The sequence below is a fragment of the Ipomoea nil genome, unplaced genomic scaffold (assembly GCF_001879475.1).
Source record: "Ipomoea nil cultivar Tokyo-kokei standard unplaced genomic scaffold, Asagao_1.1 scaffold0482, whole genome shotgun sequence".
NCBI lineage: Eukaryota > Viridiplantae > Streptophyta > Magnoliopsida > Solanales > Convolvulaceae > Ipomoea > Ipomoea nil.
Window position 1 is genome coordinate 725118 of NW_017616910.1, and position 25536 is coordinate 750653.

Genomic DNA, 25536 nt, shown 5'->3' on the forward strand with positions numbered 1-25536 from the left:
TATTCAATAATAATAAAAATATTTATACATTATAATTTGGAGTTATTTCCTACAATATAAATATCAAATGTATAAAAATGTTTACATTATTATTATTATTATTATTATTATTATTATTATTATTATTATTATTATTATTATTTATAATAATTTAAATATTAAAAATCTTAATATAAAATACTAACCTAATTTTTGCGCATCGCGCATCAGAAAATACTAGTACATACATATTTACTAAAAAAAAAAATAGGGTGAGGGTAGGATGGGGTGCGAGGGGGGGGGGGCAGGGCACCCCTACCCCATAACATAGCTCCGTCCCTGAGAACACATACATTCGGAGCAACTCCAATCAAGTTGGTCAGGTTGTAAACTTGGTAACCACAAGGTTACAAGTTCCCAGCGAGAGCAGTCTATCGGTCTTCTTGGTTTGAGTAAGTCAAATATGGGCAATTTAGACCAGTTTAACTCCTTATGGTCCTTTGCCAGCTAGGGTCACAAGGCTAGTTACCTCCTTGTGGTCGGGTAACAGGACGAGTTTACCTCCTTGTGATCCTTTGTCGATTTGGGTCACAAATCAGTAACCCCAACCAAGCTGGTTAGGTTGTTGACTCCCAGCGGGAGCGACCTATTGGTCTTCTTAGCTTGAGCCAATCAGTTAATATATATAAACATAATAAGTCTCAATCAAATTTATATCCTTGATTTATGTCCCTCTTTTTGTATGCTAATAAATGTATAAATTTTATTTAAATGTCGTACACTTCAATGTTATTAAACAAAATTATCTCTACTACATTCTTGTTAGACAAAATTACCCTTACACCGTTATAATTTTTAATTCTAACATTGATAACTCCATCATTATTATCATACACCTATATCTATCATATCTTTTTCTTATTCTTTAATTATCATTTTATTAAAATTATTATATAATTAATTTGATGTTTGATTATATTTTAATTAAATTTCTATGAATGAAAAATCATATGTGTGTGTGTGAATAAAAAACATATATTATTTGTGTATATGTAATTCGAATTATAATTTTCAATTATTTATATTTATCAATATTTTAATATTGAACATGAATTTTCACGCATCGCACACGTACAAAATGATAGCTAAGTAGTAAATATATTGGAGTGATGCATGGCGTTTCCATTTTCCACAGCTCCGTATAAGATGGTAAAGAAAAATGAACCCGCATGGGCAGCTCAACTGGTCATAGAGGTGAAACTTTAGAAGAATGACCAAGGATCGAGTCTCACCAGCGACATCTCAAAGTGAGAGGAGTTCTTTGTGCGCAGTGAGCAAAGGTATTAATTAAGGTTCACCGGATTGACCGTTTCTTTGGTAATGACTTCCATTCCTCCCATCTCTTTCAATCACAAATTCACAATACAATTAAGGGATCTTTCCAAATGTTCTGTCAGGTCGGAGTGTAAGTGGAGTTCAACCTTTTGGAAGAATTAAGGGCATATGTACTACTGTATTGAGGAAGAAAAATTAATGGTAAAACCAAAATTAAAGGCAATCCCATGTATAGGCCCCAATTGAATCTCGACCGAATTACTTTCATTTTACGAGGTGATGTAAAAGAAAAAGTACAATCTAGCCGTACTTAGCTGTGTATTTCTAAGTTTGGTTGGTGAAGAGATCGAGTGTTGAATTGTTTGAGCCTTGCATTGTTTTTCCTTCTTTCTTCCTTCCTCTTGATCTGCTTGCTGCTGCCCACTATGGAGTTATAAACACTCTGCCTTGTACTCCCTTTCAGCTATCTCATGCTAGCTTATGTTATATCCATAAATGGTTTTGTCATACAATTAAGATAAGAAACACATTCCCTTCAAAAATAAAAAATAAAAAATTAAATAGAGAAACACATATAGGTACCAAGAGTTACCTAACATGCAATATTTGTAAGTCTAATCCGATCCAAGTGACATAACTTGTTTAGAGTTGGTAGAATTCAACATTTTACACTAAATATAAGAAACACATAAAATTTCAAGTTTTCAACTGAAAAAAAAAATAAAATGTCAATTAATTTGCATAAATATGGGCTTTTAATAGCCATGTACAAGCTACCTATTGATTTTTTGGGTGATTTTCATGCTTGCAAGTTGCAATTTTTTGTTGACTATGAGGTTCACCCAAAGTGCACCTTCCAGTAATAATTATGAAATTCAAAGAGCAACGACTTCTTAGTCTCTTCCTCGTACTTGATTTTTTAGGGAGTTAATTCCAGAAATAGTCCTTCGACTATTGTGTTTTTCCAAATTTAGTACTCATCTTTTAATTTAGACGAAATAAATCATTGACTATCAAAATTGTTCCACCATTGGTCCTTCCGTTAACTAAAAGTTAAATACACTTTAAGTTAAGGGGTAAAAAGGTCCTTTCCCTTTCTTCTCCTTCCCATTTGACAAATCTGTAGGAATCACTAGCCGGAATCTCACCGGAGAAATTATTATGCGACAGATCAAGCCAGTACAGCCTGAACAACGACGTCAGAGACGCCGGAAACTCGCCCAAGAGCTCATTGTACGAAAGAAACAACAGCTTCAGTGCAGTGAGCTTTGAAAGGTCGGGGAGAGGACCCGTGAACCGGTTCCACTTAAGGCTGAGAACCCGGAGCTGGGTCAGCGAAGTAAGCTGCTCAAACGAACCATGGAGGTCGAAACCTTCAAGAACGAGGCGAGAAACCCGATTGTTTTGGAAAGAAACACCAGTCCACCCACATGGGTCGGAGTTGGAGTTCCAATCCCACAGCTTATTATTAGAAGTATCCGCAGCGGCTTTGAAGGACAGCAACGTCTCAGCGTCTGGGTTTGAAGCAGCTTCGAGGAAGGAGAAATGGAAGAGAATGAGAAGGAAGAGAGAGCGGGATAAATGCAGTAGTGTTCTCAGCTTCGCCATTGTAGAGAGGGAAGATGAAGGTGGAGAAGAAATGGCGTATGGAGAGAGGGAGGGAGCAGGTTGAAGGGTGAAGAAAGAGAGTTAAGAGTGTAATTAATGCAAAAGCAATGGGACAAAAGCAACCCCGTTCTTGGTGACGACGGTGGTGGCTCAACCTTCCCCCACGCATATTTTGACGAAGAATTAGCGGAGATTGCCAAGGGAAGGAGAAGAAAGGGAAATGACCTTTTTACCCTTAACTTAACGTCTATTTAACTTTTAGTTAACAGAAGGATCAATGGTGGAATAATTTTAATAGTCAAGGGTTTATTTCGTCCAAATTAAAAGACGAGGACTAAATTTGGAAAATCACAATAGTCGGAGGACTATTGCAGAAATTAACTCATTTTTTAGGTATCCTAGCTACTTGGGAAAAATGACAGAAATGTGTAGGAGGGGGCATGCATTTTCCAAAATGTGCATCCCTTTTTTTTTTTGACAAAAATGTGTAAAACACACTTCCCACTTGCGTTTTATCATTTTTCCCAACAATGTATAAATTGGCCGGATGGTTACGAATTATGATATCTTACTTTTTTTTTTTGTTGAAGTAACGGAACGTTTATTAACGGCGAATAGTCCGAAGCGAGGCAAAGTCCATGAGATTGTACAAATAAGCCAAATTGGCCTTTACAGGCAAAGAGTCAACGGTAGAAAAGAGCTTTCAATTTTTATTTTTTTAAAATCGTCTCTTGAACTCTTGAAGGGATGAAATCTCTTGTTTTGTAAATTTTATCAATGTTTTCTAAATCAGATTTGTCTAATTGTACAATTTTGTTAATATTTTCACTCTTTGTATTGGATAAAAATAAATTATCTAGGAGAAATGAAGACTTTTGTTTTGAGAGAATAAACATAGGCATAACAAATCCATTTTTTCTAGAATGAAAGCTCTAAGAGATGAACATATTATTATTGAAATTATTCATCATGCATGAATTGAAACATTTGGTATCATACCAAAGGTATACATAACTCAGATTAACATATGACAACACCTAACTAGAGATAGATCATATATATGAAAGTCGGCAGTATTTGGGAGGTGGCTTCTAAGTCGGTAACAAACCAAACTACTTCTTTAACAACATCTTCTATCTCGAGTATTTGTCATCTGGAGAGAAGCCAAGTGAGCTGCAAATATTAGTAAACACACTTCATAATATATTCCTTCATGCATCTACACTTATGCATTACCAAACAAAAGCATACCATATATACTTGTAAATTGCTTTGGTGTAATAAGATTACTTACCATTGACGCTGGCTAGTTTCTTCTCTTTCTGGTTGTTGATCTTCTTCGTTTGATCTTCCTTGCTAATTTGCTTGCTTCTTCTTCAACTAACCTTGCAATGAATTCTGGCTTTCCAGTTAGGAGCATGAGACTTCTCATGAATAATCCAAAAAGAATACCACAACCATACCCCATTGCCACAACTTTTACGGTGCATCCGCTCAAAAAACTTGAATCGTCTTCTTGGTGGAGTTCCTTTGGTGCTGGAAGTTGCGGTGTCATGCCATTCCCACAACCCCGTGACAAAGGTTTTCCTTTCAATCCATCATTTCCTTGGAATGAATTCACTTCAAATGTATTGAATTGTGGGCCTTGAGGTATGCATCCCATTAACTTATTATGTGAGAGATTAAACACTTTAAGAGATGAAATACTTGTCAATTGTCCAGGGATTGTTCCGCCAATTTGATTTGAAGAAAGGTCTAAGGATTCAAGCACTGATAAATTTTCAAGAGACATTAGGATGTGGCCAGTGAACATGTTATGTGATAAATTTAATTCACAACATTGGAAACATACCACTCAAGTTGTTATACCCAAGATCAAGAATTTCCAACTCTTTACAATTGATTAGAGATTGCGGCATTGCTCCCTCTAATTGATTATCACGCAAATTTAGTCTGCCCAAGGAGTTGCCAACCTCAAAACTTGTTGGGATTGGCCCATGAAATTGGTTCCGGTGCAAATCTAACACAGAGAGATCTTTGTTGATATTTCCCAAACATTGAGGTATCGACCCAGTTAATAAATTATTGGCCAAAACCAAAGTTTGGAGAGAATGTAAATTGCAAATGGTTGAAGAGATAAACATTGATGTGAAATTGTTTGTGGAAAGGTCTAAGACTTGGAGGCTTGTAAGATTTCTAATTGTTTGAGGTATTGGACCAGAGAGATTTTTTGTTGACATGTCTAGCAAAATCAAATTTTGCAAGTTTCCAATTGTCTGAGGTATTGGACCATAGAGGTTGTTTTCTGGCAAGTACTGTTAGATAAAGGTCCTTGTAATCTGTAATATATTTGAGATACAACAAAAATATAGAATACAACAGGGAACAAAAACTGGATCATTTGATATCTTCAGGCGTGTAATCACTTTCCTATAGGCTTTAAATCTCCCTCTATAAAAGCAACAAGGTTCAAAATTTAATCTTATGGGATACAAGAAGACGAATGAAATTCTCAAGTTGCTCTGTTTGAGAATTTCCTATAGAATTGTAAGCCTGTGAAATGTCTTGGTTTCCTGCAAGTTGATTGCCTCCATCAATTGCCTATTTTCTTTTTCTTTGTATTCTTCAGATGTTTCTCCAGATATTTATATAAAATAAATATAGCAGTTCGGAGAAGTTACATGGAAGTTATTTTAGTTTAAAACTCAACTTCCATAAGATATATCTTAAAAGATATACATGAGAAATATATAATTATATAAACCATATAATTATACTATGCGTACTGCATTTGATTTTATGGAGTAATAATATATATATATTATTTCATACTTCACGCATAAATCCAAGCAGCAAAGCCGAAAGCATAATATATATATATTACGATTCATGCAGCAAAGCCGAAACTTCAATGCAAAGCCGAAAGCATAATATATATATATATATATATATATATATATATATTATATATATACTCCATTTCACGCATTTCACGCATGCAACGAATTAACACGAATCCAAACTTTCGTTTAATTCTTTCGGCCGAAACCATCAATTATTTAATTAATGAATTGGACAAAAAGCCATCCATTCATCAAATAACGAATGTTGCCACCGAATCGATTAATGCATTGATTCGTTCAACATCAACGATTAGTTAACACCAATGAAACATTCAGTTCCAAATGTATGTAATATTCATATTTCCCAACTTACTTTCTACCAAACTAAAATAATATTTATAACTCCACAACTCCAAATATTATTTAAGCTTTCATGGTAGTCCATCTGAAACATTAATCTCCATTACTATATAAATCTCCAACAAGTACAAATTAGTTAACTTGTGCAAATTTCCTATTTGAGGTGGGAGCATTCCAATGAGATTATTGGTGGAAAGCAATAAGCTATCTAAGTTAGTCATGTTTCCAATTGTCTGAGGTATTGGACCATAGAGGTAGTTTTGTGATAGGTCTAGTGCAACCAAATTGTGGAGGTTTCCTAGTTGGGGTGGAATTGTTCCTGTGAGATTGTTATCAAAAAGCAAAAGAAGTTTGAGACTTGTAAGGTTTCCAATTGTTTGAGGTATTGAACCAAAGATGTTGTTCACTTGAAGGTTTAATTCAACCAAATTTTGCAAGTTTCCTATTTGAGTTGGAATGCCGCCTGAAATCTTATTTCTATCTAAGAAAAGGTATTCAAGATTTGTGAGCAAACCAATTTCAAATGGAATACCCCCATTGAAGGAATTGCGTGCAAGTTGCAAAGACGTTAGTTTGGTCCAATTGGAGAAAAAATATGGGGAAATATTACCGGAAAGAAGATTATATGAATTGATCAGTGAAGAAGACAACATCAACAGGCTGCTCTTCCATTTGAGAAGAGCTTCAGCTTCTGTTCTTGCTGATGTTGTCGTCTCCAATGCAAAGAAGCAAACTGGCAGCACAAGAAAGATGATCAGTAGTGCTAAATAGTTGCAACGGAAGTTCTCCATTGTATGTTATGATTCCCAGGCCAAGAACTATGCATGCATGCTCGATCTTTTATAGACAAGCTAGTAGTATATATATATATTGGCTTCATGGCCTGATCGATACATATATGAGAACGATGAAATTTCTAATTTTTCATTTTCCGCAGCTCCTTTATCACATGGCCGGCCGGCGGCCGGTAAAGAAAAATGATACATTCTACGCAACATTATTATCACTAAGCTAGCCATAGGAATTTGGCATTTTTCTTTGCAAAAGTCAAGAATTGAAAGTTCACCAGGTAGGTAATTAAAGTCAAACATAGGAGCATGGGATCTATGCAGAATGTACAGTGATAGCAGCAGCAAAATTTGACAAAATTGTTACTTGTTAGCCACAATTGTTGACAAATTAAAGAAATTATAGTTTGGCCCCTAGATTTTAGACTATCTACAAAATAACCCTTAATCTTCTACTATAAATAGGGAGTTCATTTGTCATTGTGATTATCCCATTTTCAATTTCATCTTCTAGGCAAATTATGCTTTGGACACGTGCGGGCACAGTTCCACAACGGCGTCATTTTTTGTTCTAATTTTAAAAAAAATTATGAATCTACAGTATTAGGTTTGTGAACATGTGATAGAACTATATATTCATAATTTTATAAATATATGTTCATAATTATAGAGCTATATGTTCATAATTTTCAATGTTCATATATCCAATTTTTTAACTTTGTATTCACAAATCACAGAACTATATGTTCATAATTTGATAACTATATAGTTTAGAAATTGTGAATCTACAGTACATAATTTATGAATCTACAGTATAGATATTATGAATCTGCAATATAGAAATTATGAATCTATTGTATAGAAATTATGAATATACGTTTTAGAAATTATGAATCTACAATATAGAAATTATGAATCTACAATCATGCCCACCTTGAAAGGCAGGCACTGTTCCACAACATAACGCTCCCATCTTGTATCTCTTTTGATAGCTTAGCATAGCAAATTTCTTTTAAAGAGAATTAGAGAGTTATATTGTAGCTCCTATTGTAATATTTGTTGGAAAATAATGAACAAAAAGTCAATTTAATATTCCAAAATAGTATTTATATACACACAAAAAAATATATAAAATACTATTCGATATATATATATATATATATATATATATATATATATATATATATATATATATATATATATATATATATATATATATATATGATGGGGATATGGGACCCTAGGGGTCCATTTTATTGGGAAAGTATTGACCCAAGTGGGGGTGGTGAAAGAAGGAGGTTGGACCAAGTCTTGTTGGGCTAGGAAGACAAGCACGCATGGTGGGCCAGGGTGAAGAACATGGACCGGAAGGCGGGAGGAAGTAGGTGCGGGAGGTAGTTACGACGTGAGGGGGGAGGTAGGTACGATATGAGGGGGGAGGTAGGTACGGCGTGAGGGGGGGAGGTAGGTACGGCGTGAGGGGGGAGGTAGGTACGGCATGAGGGGGGTAGGTACGACGTGAGGGGGGAGGTAGGTACGATATGAGGGGGGATGTAGGTACGGCGTAAGGGGGGAGGTAGGTACGGCATGAGGGGGGTAGGTACGGCGTGAGGGGGTAGGTAGGTACGATATGAGGGGGGGAGGTAGGTACGACGTGAGGGGGGAGGTAGGTACGGCATGAGGGGGGTAGGTACGGCGTGAGGGGGTAGGTAGGTACGACTGGGGGGGGGAGGTAGGAGCGGCGTGCATGGTGGAGGATGCGAGAGTCGCGGGGATAGTGGCGACGTGACATGCATGGCGACAAACAAGCGGAGGGGGGCTTGCTATAAATAGGGGCCCTGGATCTTTGGCTAAGGGGGCAACTCAGACACGATAGACATCCTGGTCTAGTGGTCTTGATCTCATACTCTCAACCAAGCCACCTGGGTTCGATTCCTACCAGTAGCATAGTTAGCTATAGCCCACCTCGTGAGCCTTGTTCTTTGTATTTGGGCCACCATCTTGGGCCTGTACCTCGGGCTTCTATACGCATTGTCCTGGGCCTAGCGCCCTACCCCCGTTCTGTACACCTTGTACCCGGTTTATGGTGGACCCGGTCCCAATAAAACCATCATTGGCACCGTCTGTGGGGATCGCTACGATTAGCCCGTGTTTGTAGTCTCTACCAATGGTTGATTCGCAAGAGGAGCTACCCTATAAGGTAACACACTTAGCATATCGAGACGCTACTCTGGTGAGTACACTTGAACACTTAGTTAGGCAAAGATTGTGTTTATTTTCCCGAACTATGTGCCCCTATGTGCTCCTATGTGCTCTGCATGCTTGGCCCACGGCCACCTCAACTATATGCTCATATGTGCTCTGCATGCTTGGCTCGCAGCCACCTCAACTATATGCTCTTATGTGTCTGCATGCTTGGCCCGCGGCCACCACAACTATGTGCTCTGCATGCTTGGCCCACGGCCACCTCAACTATGTGCTCCTATGTGCTCTTACGTGCTATGCATGCTGGCTCTACGGCCATGGCGGATGGAGCATGTGGGTTATCGCAACCCACATGTGCGGACTTGTCCCCGGCAAGCCGCATGGTTTTGGCGGATGGGGAATGTGGGTTATCGCAACCCACATGCGCGGACTTGCCCCCGGCAAGCCGCATGGTTTTGGCGGATGGGGCATGTGGGTTATCGCAACCCACATGCGCGGACTTGCCCCGGTAAGCCGCATGGTTTTTTGGCGGATGGGGCGTGTGGGTTATCGCAACCCACATGCGCGGACTTGCCCCCGGCAAGCCGCATGGTTTTGGCGGATGGGGCATGTGGGTTATCGCAACCCACATGCGCGGACTTGCCCTCGGCAAGCCGCATGGTTTTTGGCGAATGGGGCGTGTGGGTTATCGCAACCCACATGCGCGGACTTGCCCCCGGCAAGCCGCATGGCGTTGGCGGAGGGGGCGTGTGGGTTATCGCAACCCACACTACCCCGTCCTGCAATCTTCAGTTACCTTCATCCTTAAAAAAAAAAAAAAAAAAAAAAAAAAAAAAAAGGTTGCATGCAGGTGTAGCATGGAGAAGGAGCAAAGACATCCATTGAATATTTAAAAGAAGCATGCAGGTGCATCATGGAGAAATTGACAAAGCATACTAAATAAATGCAACAAAAGAGATGTACAATGCAAGAAGCATCCAAGAAGTGACAATAGAGGAGTCACCTTGACCTCTCGACACTAGGTGATGAAGCGAAGGCCAGGGCAACATGCGGTGTGTGTGGCAGAGGTACGGAGTAATGGCGTGACGCACAACAATGGTGATAATGGAAGGTGGCGGCGAGAGGTTGAGAAAGGGAAAGAAAGGAGGTGGTGATACCGAATTCTACTTCTTTTAGGCATCAAGATACCTAAAAGAAGTGGGGGACTTGTGATGGGGATATCATGAAAGCTTGGGAACTAGAGGTTGACTTTGGGAAAGAAAGGAGGTAGTTGTACCGAATTCTACTTCCTTTAGGCATCAAGATGCCTAAAAGAAGTGGGGGACTTGTGATGGGGATATGGGACCCTAGGGGTCCATTTTATTGGGAAAGTATTGACCCAAGTGGGGGTGGTGAAAGAAGGAGGTTGGACCAAGTCTTGTTGGGCTAGGAAGACAAGCACGCATGGTGGGCCAGGGTGAAGAACATGGACCGGAAGGCGGGAGGAAGTAGGTGCGGGAGGTAGGTACGACGTGAGGGGGGAGGTAGGTACGATATGAGGGGGGAGGTAGGTACGGCGTGAGGGGGGGAGGTAGGTACGGCGTGAGGGGGGAGGTAGGTACGGCATGAGGGGGGTAGGTACGACGTGAGGGGGGAGGTAGGTACGATATGAGGGGGGAGGTAGGTACGGCGTAAGGGGGGAGGTAGGTACGGCATGAGGGGGTAGGTACGGCGTGAGGGGGTAGGTAGGTACGATATGAGGGGGGGAGGTAGGTACGACGTGAGGGGGGGAGGTAGGTACGGCGTGAGGGGGGAGGTAGGTACGGCATGAGGGGGTAGGTACGGCGTGAGGGGGTAGGTAGGTACGACTGGGGGGGAGGTAGGAGCGGCGTGCATGGTGGAGGATGCGGGAGTCGCGGGGATAGTGGCGGCGTGACATGCATGGCGACAAACAAGCGGAGTGGGGGAGGAGCAACGTGGGACACGCGGACGCCAGAGGAGGAGGGGGCTTGCTATAAATAGGGGCCCTGGATCTTTGGCTAAGGGGGCAACTCAGACACGATAGACATCCTGGTCTAGTGGTCTTGATCTCATACTCTCAACCAAGCCACCTGGGTTTGATTCCTACCAGTAGCGTAGTTAGCTATAGCCCACCTCGTGAGCCTTGTTCTTTGTATTTGGGCCACCATCTTGGGCCTGTACCTCGGGCTTCTATACGCATTGTCCTGGGCCTAGCGCCCTACCCCCGTTCTGTACACCTTGTACCCGGTTTATGGTGGACCCGGTCCCAATAAAACCATCAATATATATATATATATATATATATATATATATATATATATATATATATATATATATATATATATATATATATATATAAAACGGACCTTAGATTATAATTTCAATCGATCCAACAAGAAAGTAGAAATGATTTTTGCTTAGAGCATAATCCAAAACAAGAAAGAAGGAGAGGAAGAAAGATGGTAAGTACGAGTTAGGCGAAGTGCCTTTTTCCTTAAAACCTTATTTGCCACCTCCCAAAAGTGCTAGGAGCGCTGTGGCCTAGGCTTCCCAGGATAAAACGTACAACGGTTCGACGCTTGAGCACCTAAATGAACGAACCCGGCGAACTAGAGCACAAGCAAAACACAGCTTCAAGAATGGAGTGGGAGTAGAGTTTTTGAGAGAGTAAAACTATGTGTGTGTTGTGTCTCTTGTTCATAGTTCTTCACTACTTCACTGTATAGTATTGTGTAAACCTGCTGCTCCTACACTCTTCTTATATAGGAGGTTTGAAGGTAAATAACATTTGTTATGGCCATTAAACCTGACCTTTGTAACACCTTAAACAACCACCATTATGTGAGATTTAATTCAAATTTTAAAATTGGAATTAATACAAAATTAATTCCGTAACGGGTGAATTGAATGTCCAACAGTCCAGAACCAACGAATGGTTCACGCAGCCAATTTCGTGCCCGCGCACTGATGTAGCAAAAATGAGATGTGGTGAGTGTACGGGTGTGTAATGTCGTCCTCAGGGGATTGGGGGTTATGGCATGCAATATGCAATCGCAATAAACTAGGCACTAGCATAAGAAAATCAACAAGAAGCTAAGCAAATCATATCGAGATTGAGACTACGGTAACTAAACAAAGTAACAAGATGTAAACACGAAATAAAGAAATAGGACTCAAGCTAGGGAGCATTATCATCTAGATGCTTTAACAACCTAAGGGATTAGGGAGAACAAGTAACCAAGGAATCAAGTGGGAAAGCACGTAGGTATCCTAGTCTACGAACCATTCTCGTGATTAATAAACAAGGATTATTAGGACAAGAAAATGCCCAACTTTCGTGGTGAATCAATTCCAAGTCTATCAAGCACACAAAGCATCTAAAGTCCCCAATTTCCCCTATTTTCATAGGAAGAAATCGGGTTTATGCAAGGGCTGGCTTGGATTCATCACCCAACTCTCAATGAGGCAAGGAATCCTCCAAAAACAAGCTAATGAATGTGTACATCAAACATTAACAAGATATAAATACAAAACCTTCACAAACACATGAACCCTAGGTTGGAGTTCTTCTCCTTTTTTGCAATAATCACAAATCAAGCATCAAGATAGAAAATACAACCCTAACTCAAGTCCATAAACTAACTACTCATGATTAAATAGCATAAAGAACACATAAACACGAGTAATAAGCATATATCTTGCAAAATAAAGAGATAAAAGGAAGGAACACTTCTCTCAAGAAATTGGATGGTAGAATCTTGAAATGATGGAATCCAAGTGTTGAATCCTTGATTACAAGCTTGAAATATGTTAAGAAACCTATATCTAAACCTAATCTAACACTACAATATGAAAGGAAGTGAAAGAGAGAAGTTAGGGCTCAACCATGGGTCAAAACCGTGTAGAAATAACTAAAATCGCGCCTATATAGTGGACAGAGCACATTGGTACGCCCTCAGGGATGGGCATACGCCAGGGCGTACCATTTTTGGTGCATTTCCAGTGAACACTGGAATGGACGTACTGGCATGCGTACGAGCATACGACAGGGCGTACGCCACCTGCTTCGTTTTTCAAATCTCAGATGGGCTGATGGATGGGCGTACGGGAGGGGGTACGAGGCTGCTGAAAATTCCTAAATGCATTCCAAACTCTTTGATTGATCTCTTGATCCAAAAATTGCTCGTATCTTCCCACAAATCATTGAATTCCTCACTTGTTGTGAATGATTGCACCTTGAAATAAAACCAACACAAATTAGTCACAATTCACACAAGTGTTTAGGCAATTCAAAAATAAAATGGGTTTAAGAGGGGGTAAAAATATAGACAAAAATGCACTTATCACGCACACTTGCTTAGGCTTGAATCAAGCATTCCCCCTCACGCGCGCGAGCGATAGAGAACCTCTATGCTATACAATTCAATAAGCCTCTAAAAAATTCTTGTATAAATAGTGGGACAAATCCTCTTCTCAAACCAATAATAGGTTCTGATGGATATATTAGGAACAGGCTCGGGGCAAACTGACCCGGGAAGGCGTGGTACAAGGGGTCAAGGGCCTCGAGATGGTCGCGGTGCGGTATGAGGGGACTTGGGCGACCCCAGTTGGGGTCGAGGTAGACCCCGGTTGGGGTCGACCTCGGCATCGGCCTCGGTTGGGGTCGACCTCGTGGTCGACCCCGGTTGAGGTCGACCTCGGCCAGACGGGGCAACCCAAGAGGACAGTCTCGTGGGGGGCCGTCCTAGGCCTCGGGCGTGCCCACATGACTCGGTCAAATTGTGACCCAACCGCCCACCCTATTCTCATGGGGGTGGTTGGGAGGATTAGCTAGTATAAGAGGACATGTTCTTGTCTTGTTAGGAGATCTACATCTTGTTTCATCATTATGTTCTCCTTGTAATTTTCCTAAGAAAGCCTATTAATACGAACGGGACCGCTAACGGGGGTGGTCTCAACTAGTGCTGTCAATACGGGTTGGCGGGGCGGGGCGGGCCGCGGGCCTAAACGGGGCGGGCTAAAAAAGCCCGCTCCTAAACGGGCCTGGGTTTGACAGGCCCGGACCGCCCCGCCAGTGGCCCGCGGGCTAGGCGGGCCCCCGCCCAAACCCCATTTTTTAAAAAAAAATTATTCATCAAGCATCTAACTAATTAAAATAAATTGATACATAAATCATAACTTCACATTAAATATTACATAAAGTTCAAAGTTCATAGTTTATCAAACATCAAACTAGTCACAACTACAAAGTCCAAAAATATTACACATAACAATAATTTTAAAGTGCATATTTTATATAAAAATATTTTATATAAAATAAAATAAAATATGGCGGGCAACCCGCGGGCCCGGCGGGCCGCGGGCCTAAGCGGGGCGGGTCAAAAAAGCCCGCTCCTAAACGGTCCTCTATTTTTAAAACCCGCCCCCTACCTAAGTTGGGGCGGGGCGGGCCGGCGGGGCGGGCCGGCCCGGCGGGCTAAGCCCATTTTGACGGCTCTAGTCTCAACGTAACACCCGTACCTCCCCTACCGGGGGTGGTCTCAACGGGACCACTATTCAGCAACGAATGCTTTCTTTGAGGTTAGCGGGTGACCTCAGAGATCACCCCACCAACCACCGCAATGGTGTGTTGGCCCACCCGTCCTCCTCCAAATCTCGCTCTTTTCCAAGAGGGGGAGGCCGCCCTTCAGCATGCTTTAGTGACATTGGCCCGCCTCGCGGAGGGGCTCTAAGGAGGTACGTGGGTCGGCCCGGAGGCCACCCGAAGGGTGCCGACCCACCTCTGCCTTCCTCGAGAGGGCGTAGCAGCCCAAGCACACGATCACCTCGTGCGCCCGGCACCCAGGTCGAGGTGGAGGTCAACTCGCCCTGACCCTCGGACAGGCGGGGCGGAGGTGGATCTTGTCAAGACCAACATTGAGATGACGATAAGGGGAAGTCAACCCAAGCCAGGCCCGCCCTGGAGAGGCTGGGCACCCGCGTGTCAGCTCGAGACAGGTTGGGCCCAGGGCCAACCACAAACGGACCGCCAGTAAAGGAGTCAGCTCACCCAACCACCGCAATGGCACGTCGGGGACCCCGCCGACCTTCCTCCGAATCTCGCTCTCTTCTAGGAGGGGGCGACTGCCCTTCAACAAGCTTTCGTGATGCTGGCCCGCCTCGCGGAGGGTCTCCCAGGAGGTACACGAGTCGGCCCGGAGGCTGCCTGGAGGGTGCCGACCCCACATCCACCTCCCTTCGGGGGGGGGAGGGCGGCGGCGGCCCAGGCACCCGACCACCATGCACACCCGGGCGCCTAGGCCGAAGGGGAGGCCAACTCGCCCCAATCCTCGGACAGGCAGGGTGACACCCATCAAGATCATCGTCGAGATGGCGATAGAGGGAGGTTAACCTAGGCCAGGCCCGCCTGGAGAGGTTGGCCCAAGATAGGTGGGAACCAGGCCCGCATCGTCGACACTATCAAGGCCTACAAGGAGGTGTTTGCATGGGGACCCGAGGACATGTCTGGCCTCAACAACGACGTCATCACCCACATGCTCGCCGTCGACCCCACCATCAAGTTAGTGCAACAACGCAAGAGGTACTTCTCCGCCGAGAGCTTCGTGAAGGCGTAGGTCTACACCCTCCTCGAAATAGGGCACATTGAGGAGGTCCTATACCTCGAGTGGCCTGCCAACTAACGTGGTCCTCGACCCCAATATCATTATTCTAGAAAAGGGGCTGGGGCACCTAGCGACACCACCCCTGAAGCCCAAAACTATTTATTTTTTTCAAAGGTAGGGGGGGGGGGGGGGGCTTGACCCCGAACAACGACATATGTTTTCCCTAGTAGAATCGGCGAAGTCTAACCTCGCCTAGCAGGAAGAGGAGTTATCAACCCATGGTCGCAGTCGTGCGCACCAACCCCGACCTTGGCTTTCCCTAAAGATAGTATAGGGGGGACGCCCCCGCTCATTACTATCTAGCGAAAGAAACTGATGGATTTAATTACCCGGGATAAACCCGAATCGTTAAACCCAATAAGTAGTAGATAGGAATAGACAGCGAGTATATGTCGCAGGGACAACTTTCGTATTAATAGGATTTCTTAGGAAAATTACAAGGAGAACATAATGATGAAACAAGATGTAGATCTCCTAACAAGGCAAAAGCATGTCCTCTTATACTAGCAAATCCTCCCAACCGCCCCCATGAGAATAGGGTGGGCGGTTGGGTCAGGTTTGACCGAGTCACGTGGGCACGCCCGAGGCCTAGACGGCCCCCCATGTGACTGTCCTCTTGGGTTGCCCCGTCTGGCCGAGGTCGACCTCAACCAGGGTCGACCACGGGGTCGACCCCAACCGAGGCCGACGCTGAAGTCGACCCCAACCGGGGTCTACCTCGACCCCAAATGGGGTCACCCAAGTCTCCTCATACCGCACCGCGACCACCTCGGGCCTTTGACCCCTTGTACCACGTCTTCCCAGGTCGGTTTGCCCCGAGCCTGTTCCTAATATATCTATCAATATTTTTGTCATATTGTTGTTGAATTATTATGTATTCAAGTGTTGTTATGAAGGTTCTGAGATGTATGGTTATGATTCGTATTGTTACAAGTTTTTACATAATGATACGGTCGGGTCATGTCCTAGAAGTGGGGCGTGACAAATACATTGTAAAAGTATATTTTCGTAATAATTAATTAATGAGTCACACTTGTGTGAGACCGTCTCTCTCTCTCTCTCTCTCACACACACACACACACACACACACACACACACACATATACATATATATATATATATATATATATATATATATATATATATATATATATATATATATATATATATATATATATATATATATATATATATATATATATATATATATATATATATATATATATATATGCTATATTTTCTATTATAGTCCTTCATATATCATCTGAATGCTACTGACCAATATGGAGTTGTAAACTTGTAACACTCAGCCTCCTACTCCCTCTCCACGCCATCTCATGCTTCTGTAATATCCATACTTAAGAAACAATTTTTCTCATAGGATTTTTTTTTTTTAATAATTAGACTCTTGAAATATGTTTTCACATTTCGATTAGACGTCCATCAAATGTGCTTCTTTTTTAAGAAATATGTTTTTACTGTTTTTCATTACAGATACTACCCAAATGTTTTTGAAGAGTTTCCTTAAGTTCTCACGAGAGATACATACTTCAAATATGAAAACACTCTACCTTAACTCTAGGTATAAGAATATCCTATGTGGATAACACTTCACTGATCTAGGTTAGTGTACCTAACAAGATCAAACGTTTATTACAAAGTCAAAAGTTGTTATGATACCAATTGTCAAGATGTTTATTACTGTATCAAAATTTATAACTAGCAAGCACAACTTTACTTCTTTAAATTTGCATTGTGTAATAATAAACGTCATATTTCAATAACAAAATACTGGGGATACCTCATGTACGAACGGCCAAAAGTTGCTATGTGGATAACACTTCATTTTATGTGGGTTAGAGTACCAATCAAAGACTGAAATGGGAAAAAAAAAATCCAATTTGCTAACAAAAATAGGAAGCTTTTGAAAGATGAACAATATTAGGAAAAGAACATTTGGGACTTGCGTTTCAGAGGCTTGAACACCACGGCCAAAACTCACTTCCATGGAAAAATTCCCGTCTTTCGCACCTGCAAAGCGCAAATAAAAAAAGAACTAACGCATCAATCAATTATTCCACCCTGGTTCCTGATCAAACAGGCTAGCTCTGATCCATATAAGTATTTGTCTCAAATCAATTGTTTTCAAACAGAGATGCAATTCCCACTAGCGTCTCTGCTGGCCGGTCGTCGGTGGTGAGAGACGCAAGTGGGAAATGCGTTTCTAGTATTCTAGGAGAAACACATTTTCTACTTACGTCTAACCAGGATGTATTCAGCCAAGAGAGGCAAGTGGAACTTACTTTTCATGTATAATACATCAAAGGCAAGTCTCACTTTTGTATGTGATTAATATTGGAGAAAAATAATAATAATATCAAAAGCATGTGGGACATGCGGTCAGAAACGCATGTCCCACATGCTCTTTTTCTAATATTGTCCATCTTTCAAAAGCTTCCCATTTTTATCAACAAATTAGATTTCTTTCTCATTTCAGTTGACGCATATTATTAAGCCAAAAGTTGCTATACCAATTGTCAAGATATGTTTAATTTTTTGTTTTTTTTTTTCAATCAGGCAACAAATTAAAGACTGGCAAGGAAAAATATTTGCTAATGATTGCCTCTCATCCATCAATTCCATTTGTCTAAAGCAAAATGCAATTAACGACATCTGTATTCTATTGGGGAAGAAAAATCTGATGAAACCAAATTAAAACTAAAGGCAATCTCCAATATATATGGGTTTATTAAATCTTGAATGAATTACTCTCATTTCACAAGATGTCAATATCATTACAATACGTTAAAAAAAGTGCATTTTGATAGAGAACAAGTGCACAACAACATCAAAGATTTAACTCAAAAAATTGGCAATGTGAATTCTCAAGATTCAAGAATGGATGATGAAATGCATGCATGCTCTATTTTATATTCCTTCATCCTCAACTTGTAGAAGCACTCTGCCTTTCTCACAACCAAAAAGAATACCACAATCATACCCTATCGTCATAACATTTACTGTGAATCTGCTCAAAATACTGGTGTAACACTCCCAAATCGATCTCTAATACGTGAAATTGATAAATAAAGGGAAATAAAGAGATAATATTCAGTTTTTCACAAGAGTTTAAGTGCGGAAGCTAAAACAACGATAAGTCTAAGGGGTGTCACTCCAGGCTTGGGTCAATACTAAAACCCAAACGCTAAGGAAACTAACCAAAAGTTCACAACCAAATCCAACATAAGTCTAAACTCATTACATCAAATCTCAAAACATAAGCTAACTTCAGAAATTACTTAAAGTTCATTCTATGGTAAATGAATAGGAATTGAAACACCAACAGAACTAAGTAGCGCACTCTCGACATCTCTACTTCATACCTGAAAATAAAGTTAAAACATTAGCGAAGGGTGCTAAGTAAATCCCAACTCCACCACGTAAAATTACATACACATATACTTTCAAAACGGTTGATAGGCAAAATAGGTTTTGGAACATGAATACCACTCGCACCAGCTAACAAACTCTATAGGAAGGTTTTCAAAAGACTTGTATGCACTAAAATGACAATTTGAGTAAAATGAACTCACCCCCATTATCCATTTTGAAACAAGACTCAACCTACTAGAAAACAATTGACAGCATTACTCACGCCAATTCAGTCTAAGGCTAATATTAATAGAGGAATTTCATCAACAGTTCAAAACATGGTAATTCATAATCCACACCTTAACCAAAAGAGTTCTTAGATATAGTTATACATAGGAGGAATATGTCACACAATATTTTCAAATAACTTTTCCAAATCACATCAATCAATATCATATATAAGTTTCAAGTCTCATTTTCCAATAGTAACATAGATAGCATCATAAATTAATAATATATAAATATGGAGGTAACCACATCAAATCGAAGAGTCATAAATGGAAAAAGAGTAGTATACCCAGATCTCAATAGTCAATCCAATGTCACCAATTAATATCACAAGTCTCACATGCAAGCAGATCTAGAACCTTAAGTGTGCACACCCTCTGATTGGGATTCTAAGCCCAATAGGTAGTTACTAGCCCTGGTAACCTAGGATATGTTTCTACCAGGTTACCCACAAATAATCAATACGGTAATACGGCAACCCGGAGCTTCCCACACTACCGGATCAGCCTACAGTGGCTGATCGGAGCTTCCCACACAACCGACCTGTCTAGAGCTTCCCACACTACTAGACCCGTAGCAGAAAGAGCCAGGGGCCCACCAATATCACATCAATCTAACAGAGTCACAATCCAACCTCCACACTGTCCAATATAAGTTCCCAAAGTATCATACTAGTTCAAATATAGATATGTACACAATCATTTCTCAAACTCTTTATTCATATAGCTATAGACTGCTATAGTATAAGATTCAATATATACAAAAAAAAAAATAGGCATTTCATGCGCGTTTCTCATGTCTTGGTATTCAAGATTTTCACCAGCCTTTCTTCATAGGTTAAGGTTTCTTCAAATGTCATAACCTCGATCACAAAGTTATACGTTGCTTCGATTAGTGTTTATGCTTAATTGAATAGGATTCCAATCATAATGCTCACTCTCCTCGGGTTGAATCACGTGTGACGCGTCGTGCACATACTTCTTCAACTGGGACACGTGAAATACACCGTGCACTCGGTCTAACTTGATTGGTAAGGCTAGACGATAAGCTACCTTCCCAATCTTCTCTAGTATCTCATAAGGTCCAACGAATTTGGGGCTTAGTTTACCTTTCTTTCGAAATCTCATCACTCCTCTTGTGGGTGAGATTTTCAGTAATAGCTAGTATATTCGCATATCTTAGTCCAAGAATTTAAATCTTACAATGATTAAATCTCAAAAGTTATTGTTTTAACCTTTTCCCCTTCTTGGAACTGGGCTGGATGTCTTCATTGGTCGGTATACGACTTTTGTCAATCTTGGGCAGCTTTCATCCTTTCTTGAATTAACTTAACCTTTTTGTCGTCTCTTGTAAGTATTGTGGTCCCAAAGTTACTGAATTTACCAAATCTTCCCAACATAAAGGGATTCTACACTTCTGTCCGTACAAAGCTTCATAGGATGTCATCCGAATGCTTGCATGATAACTGTTGTTGTAAGAAAACAAAATCAAATCTAAGTACTCATCCCAAGATCCTTGAAAGTCCAGCACGCAACTCCTCAACATGTTTTCCAAGGTCTGAATCGTCCTATCGGTTTTGAAGGGTGGTACTCAACTTCAACCTTGATCTCATAGCTGTCTGCAACGCCTTTGAAAGATGTGATAAGAACCTTGAATCCCTGTCTGAAACGATATCACGCAGTACTCCATGATACTTAACCACTTGAACATAGGCTCGAGCCAACTGGTTCATGGTCCAAGTGTCTTTCATTGCAATAAACCTTATAAGTTTAGGTGGAAGCACCCGAACGGAAAATAGAAATCTGAAAAGCTAGACAGTGCAAGAAATATTGTGTCAAGTGCAAATTTGAGGAAAGCAAGGCAGAATGTGGTGCGCATTTGGGTAAATTTGACCGAAGGGGACCCTATTAAATTCAAGAAATAAAAGGAGAAAGTAGGAGAATGGAAAAGTGAGAGGCGCTTTAAGTGAATCGAGATGAATCCCGATCCAATCCTCCTTGTGGCGTTCAATAACGCTACCCAGGCTTTGCCAAGTATCAAAAGCCACCCGACAGGTTAAGAGAGAAGAAATATCTTCAAGCTCGACACGGGTGAGGAGAGAGAAATGTGGCCTAATAGCCTCGTTACTGAGGTACTTGTGCTTCCCACTCGCAAGGGTGGGAGCACGGATTTGCGGAGAAGGGCTGCCGGAAGAAGTGACTTGGCGGGTCGTGATGGCCTTTGAAGAATAACGGATGGTAGGAACACAAGGCTATGAAGAAAAAAGCGTAGGGGCATAAGGAACCTGGGAGGAGACATCTCGGCTAGAAGGCCCCGCTTCTAGGTCGGCTTGTGGTAGCGCAGAGGGGTATTGCTCAGCTTGGCCCTCAGGAGCTCCCGATGTCTCCGCTTGGTCACCGGAGAATTCCTCAACTAAGCGGAACGGAGAGTGACCTGACCTCGATTATTTCGTCATAGTCCCTAACGAAGATGTTTTAGCTGTCCGAATCCGTCATGTCTTCTCCTTGAAGTAGGGCAAAGACATTTTAGAGTTGGGAAGCCAACTAAGCGAGAGAAATTCTTATAAAGTAAATTAAGAGACATGAAGATACTTACTCAAATTAAATGAGGCAATTGGGTCCTAAGATGTGCTGGGAGCGTCTTAGCGAATAATTATGCTCTGGAAGCTCTCAAGTTGCTACGAGATATACGTGCGAATGAGTTCCCCTATCGTGCACTATTTATAGAGAGTGAGCAGTTAGAAAATTTGAAAATTCAAAACAAATCACGGGATCGAAGATGATCAATCGACAAGTGTCTAGTGGCTCGGGTGAACGGTGATCCATGTTTCACACAGTGTGCTTGCACCGTACTTGATCTTAACCCGACGAAAGAGATTCCAAGAATTCTTTTCTGGACCTTTAAAGCCCGAACCCTTCCTTTTCGAGTCAACGTCAGGGCATGGGCTGAGGGGGCTACTTGATAGGGAATATCCCCTGGGTGTACTATTCCTTCATCGTTTTGTATATTAGCTCGGTATATGATCGTCTCACCATGGGGAGTAATAACCGAGCATTACCGACCTCAGAACATACCGACCTGGCCTAAGTAAACATGCTAAGCAGGGTAGGGTCCATACTGTACCTGCCCGCCGCTCAGATTCACCCCAACCATCCTAGGTCGGGAAGCGTCACTTGACCCCCACTACTTGAGACCTTAACGATGTTCCTTCGGCCCAGATTCAATATAATGGCCGCAAGAACGAGGAGTTTAGGAATCCCAAAACACGTGGAGGAATCAGTATCACCTCCAGGCTCCAGCCTGTCCGTGTGCATGTGCCCCACGTGTCACACATGCCGAGAGACCATCATGTGTTCCTTTTCACCCTTATAAATACGCCATTAAATGCCTGTAGAAAGGGACTTTTGGCATTTTCCATCTAGCTACCACAATACAACTCGGGATTAGGTGTTTACATTATCTCTTAAGCTGAAAACTTACACCAACAAGCAAATTAGGAAAGGATCGCCCTCAAGTCACCCATTTGGCCTTCGCGGACGATATTGTGATTTTTGTGAATGGTTCCTCGGCCTCGTTAAGTGCCCTTGTCGAAGTTCTAAATCAATATCAAGAGGGGTCTGGGGAGAAAATCAACTATAGCAAGAGTTTTTTCGTGACCTCCAGTAAGTGCACTAACGGCAGAGCTAACACCGTGTCGAGGATTCTGGGCATGCAAAAATCGATTCTGCCTTTCCTTATCTCGGAGTTAATCTCTTTAAGGCAAGGAACCGCCCGCTCTACTATCACCACATCACCACCTGTTGGAGAAGATCGATGGAAAATTGCTCAGTTGGCAGCGTAAATTGCTTTCCCCGGGAGGCCGTTTGACTCATTCGTCATGTACTATCTGCGATTCCTTTGTACACGGCCTCTTCGCTTTTTTTTGCCCAAGAAGATAGAAAAGGTTATCGAATCCAGGCTCGCCAATTTTTTATGGGGCATGCAGGATGGTAAGCCAAAAAGGCATTGGACCTCGTGGAGAAAAATCTGCTTCCATACAAGTGAAGGAGGGCTGGGAATTCATTCTCTCGAAGGCATTCAATGAACTTATTCTGCTAAGCTTTGTTTTAATTTGCTAGAAGGTGACTCCTTGTGGAGCGAGTATATGCATGCCCGCTACCCTCCTGATAGAGTCCATGCATTCGAACAGCCGAGTACAAGAGATTAACAAATTGGTATTTGTTGAGATTAACAAGAACAAGAAAAATAATAATGGCTGAAAGTAAAGAAGGCAAGATTTACGTGGTTCGGCAAAGTGCCTACATCCACGATAGTGAAACAATACTCTTATTCATAGTTATGGTGATAGTGGTGACACAACCCCTTAGGGATACAACCAATATATTTATAGGCATCTAATCCCTGTACAAGGGGTCTACCTGTTTCACTCCTACTCCTAGTATGAGACAAACTCATATTCCTAATCCATATATGAGACAAACTCAACAATCTCCACCTTGGCGAATATGCTCTTTAGGAGAAAAGATAACTCAACAAATCCCCATCTTGACGAATATGCTCTTTAGGAGAAAAAACTTATCTCATCATCTCCACCTTCACATATATGCCCTTTAGGAGAAAGACTATCTCCACCTTGGCAAATATGTCCCTTAGGAGAAAAGATAACTCAACAAATCTCCACCTTAGCAAATATGTCCTTTAGGAGAAACGACTTATCTAACCATCTCCACCTTCGCAAATATGCCCTTTAGGTGAAAAATATTTATCTCACATATACACATGGGTAGGAACAACCATGCTCATCCCAACTAGCCAGCCATATGCACCACGCAGCATCAAACGTTTTCCAGCATGTACACGAACTACTTTGTCCCAAGCCATTCGTCCCTCAGCCGTCGACCTGTTATACCAGCCGCGACTCATGCTTACTGTCCCGTTTAGCTGACCTCATGCATCTGGCCCATACCAGATCCATGTCCCTTCCTGGTATCCACGCTGCCCCAACACAACAGGGCCCCGGCAAAGTCACACTAAACTCGTGTGCCTTGCCCAATGCACCACTAACCAGCAATTACCACTGGCCAGCAACACGCACAACGCAGCATCAAACGTTTCCCCGTACATGTTCACAAACTGCTTCGTTCCAAGCAATCCGCCACACCAAGCGTGACTCAAGCCAAGCCCGGCCCATACCAGGTCCATGTCTCATAACAAGCCCAACCCGTACCAGCCGTGACTCATGACAAGCCTAGCCCATACCGATACCAGGTCCGCGACCCCTCCTGGTATCTGCGCTGCCCAACACCACAGCGCCCATCACCATCTTCTCATCTAGCATCTAGAAACGCCCAACAAGTCCAAACAATGTTCGAACTTGTTACTAGTTACCGCTAGAACATCACCGTCACTATAATAAGAGTCATCGACATGAACCACGTTCATAGCTTCCTGCTTCTTCAACTCCTTCCAATCAGCATCTCCCCGATTTGCTGGATTTTCCGCCCTCAAGGTTTTCAGAAGGCCCTGGTATGCCAACAAATCTTTTACCCTAGACCGCCATAACCCAAAATTCCCTATACCATCAAACTTTGATAACTCGAATTTTGTACTTGAACTGACCATCTCAACAGAGCTCTGATACCAATTTGTTGAGATTAACAAGAACAAGAAAAATAATAATGGCAGAAAGGGTAAAGAATACAAGATTTACGTGGTTCGGCAAAGTGCCTATATCCACGGGAGTGAAACAATACATATATTCATAGTGATGGTGATAGTGGTGACACAACCCCTTAGGGATACAACCAATATATTTATAGGCATCTAATCCCTGTACAAGGGGTCTACCCGTTTCACTCCTACTCCTAGTATGAGACAAACTCATATTCCTAATCCATATATGAGACAAACTCAACAAGCCGGTTCAATCTCGTGGAGAAGGATGTCACAACTCAGAGATTTTGTGGAAGATAATACTAAGGTTAGTGCGGAAGGAAAGCTACTATGGTCGCCGGATTCTTTTGGGGACTTCTCCTTTACATCGGCTTACGATGCCCTCCGGCCGATAGGAGGACAAGCTAAGCTTGTCCTCCCGTT

The 25536-nt window shown here is 42.0% G+C and overlaps 1 protein-coding gene across 2 annotated transcripts in view; it reads right to left on the reverse strand.

Moving 5' to 3' along the window:
• Window positions 1–4051: 4051 nt before the first annotated feature.
• LOC109173706 (probable leucine-rich repeat receptor-like protein kinase At1g35710) overlaps window positions 4052–25536 on the reverse strand; it is a 31552-nt gene continuing 10067 nt past the window's right edge. Inside the window, exon 2 of one of the 2 annotated variants that reach the window (XM_019322992.1) lies at window positions 4052–4095. In XM_019322992.1, the coding sequence (XP_019178537.1) occupies window positions 4072–4095 (24 nt within the window). In that variant the 3' untranslated portion in view covers window positions 4052–4071. Of the gene's footprint in view, window positions 4096–18947; window positions 19164–25536 lie in introns of those variants that run through there. The other variant, XM_019322991.1, reaches the window with a different exon arrangement.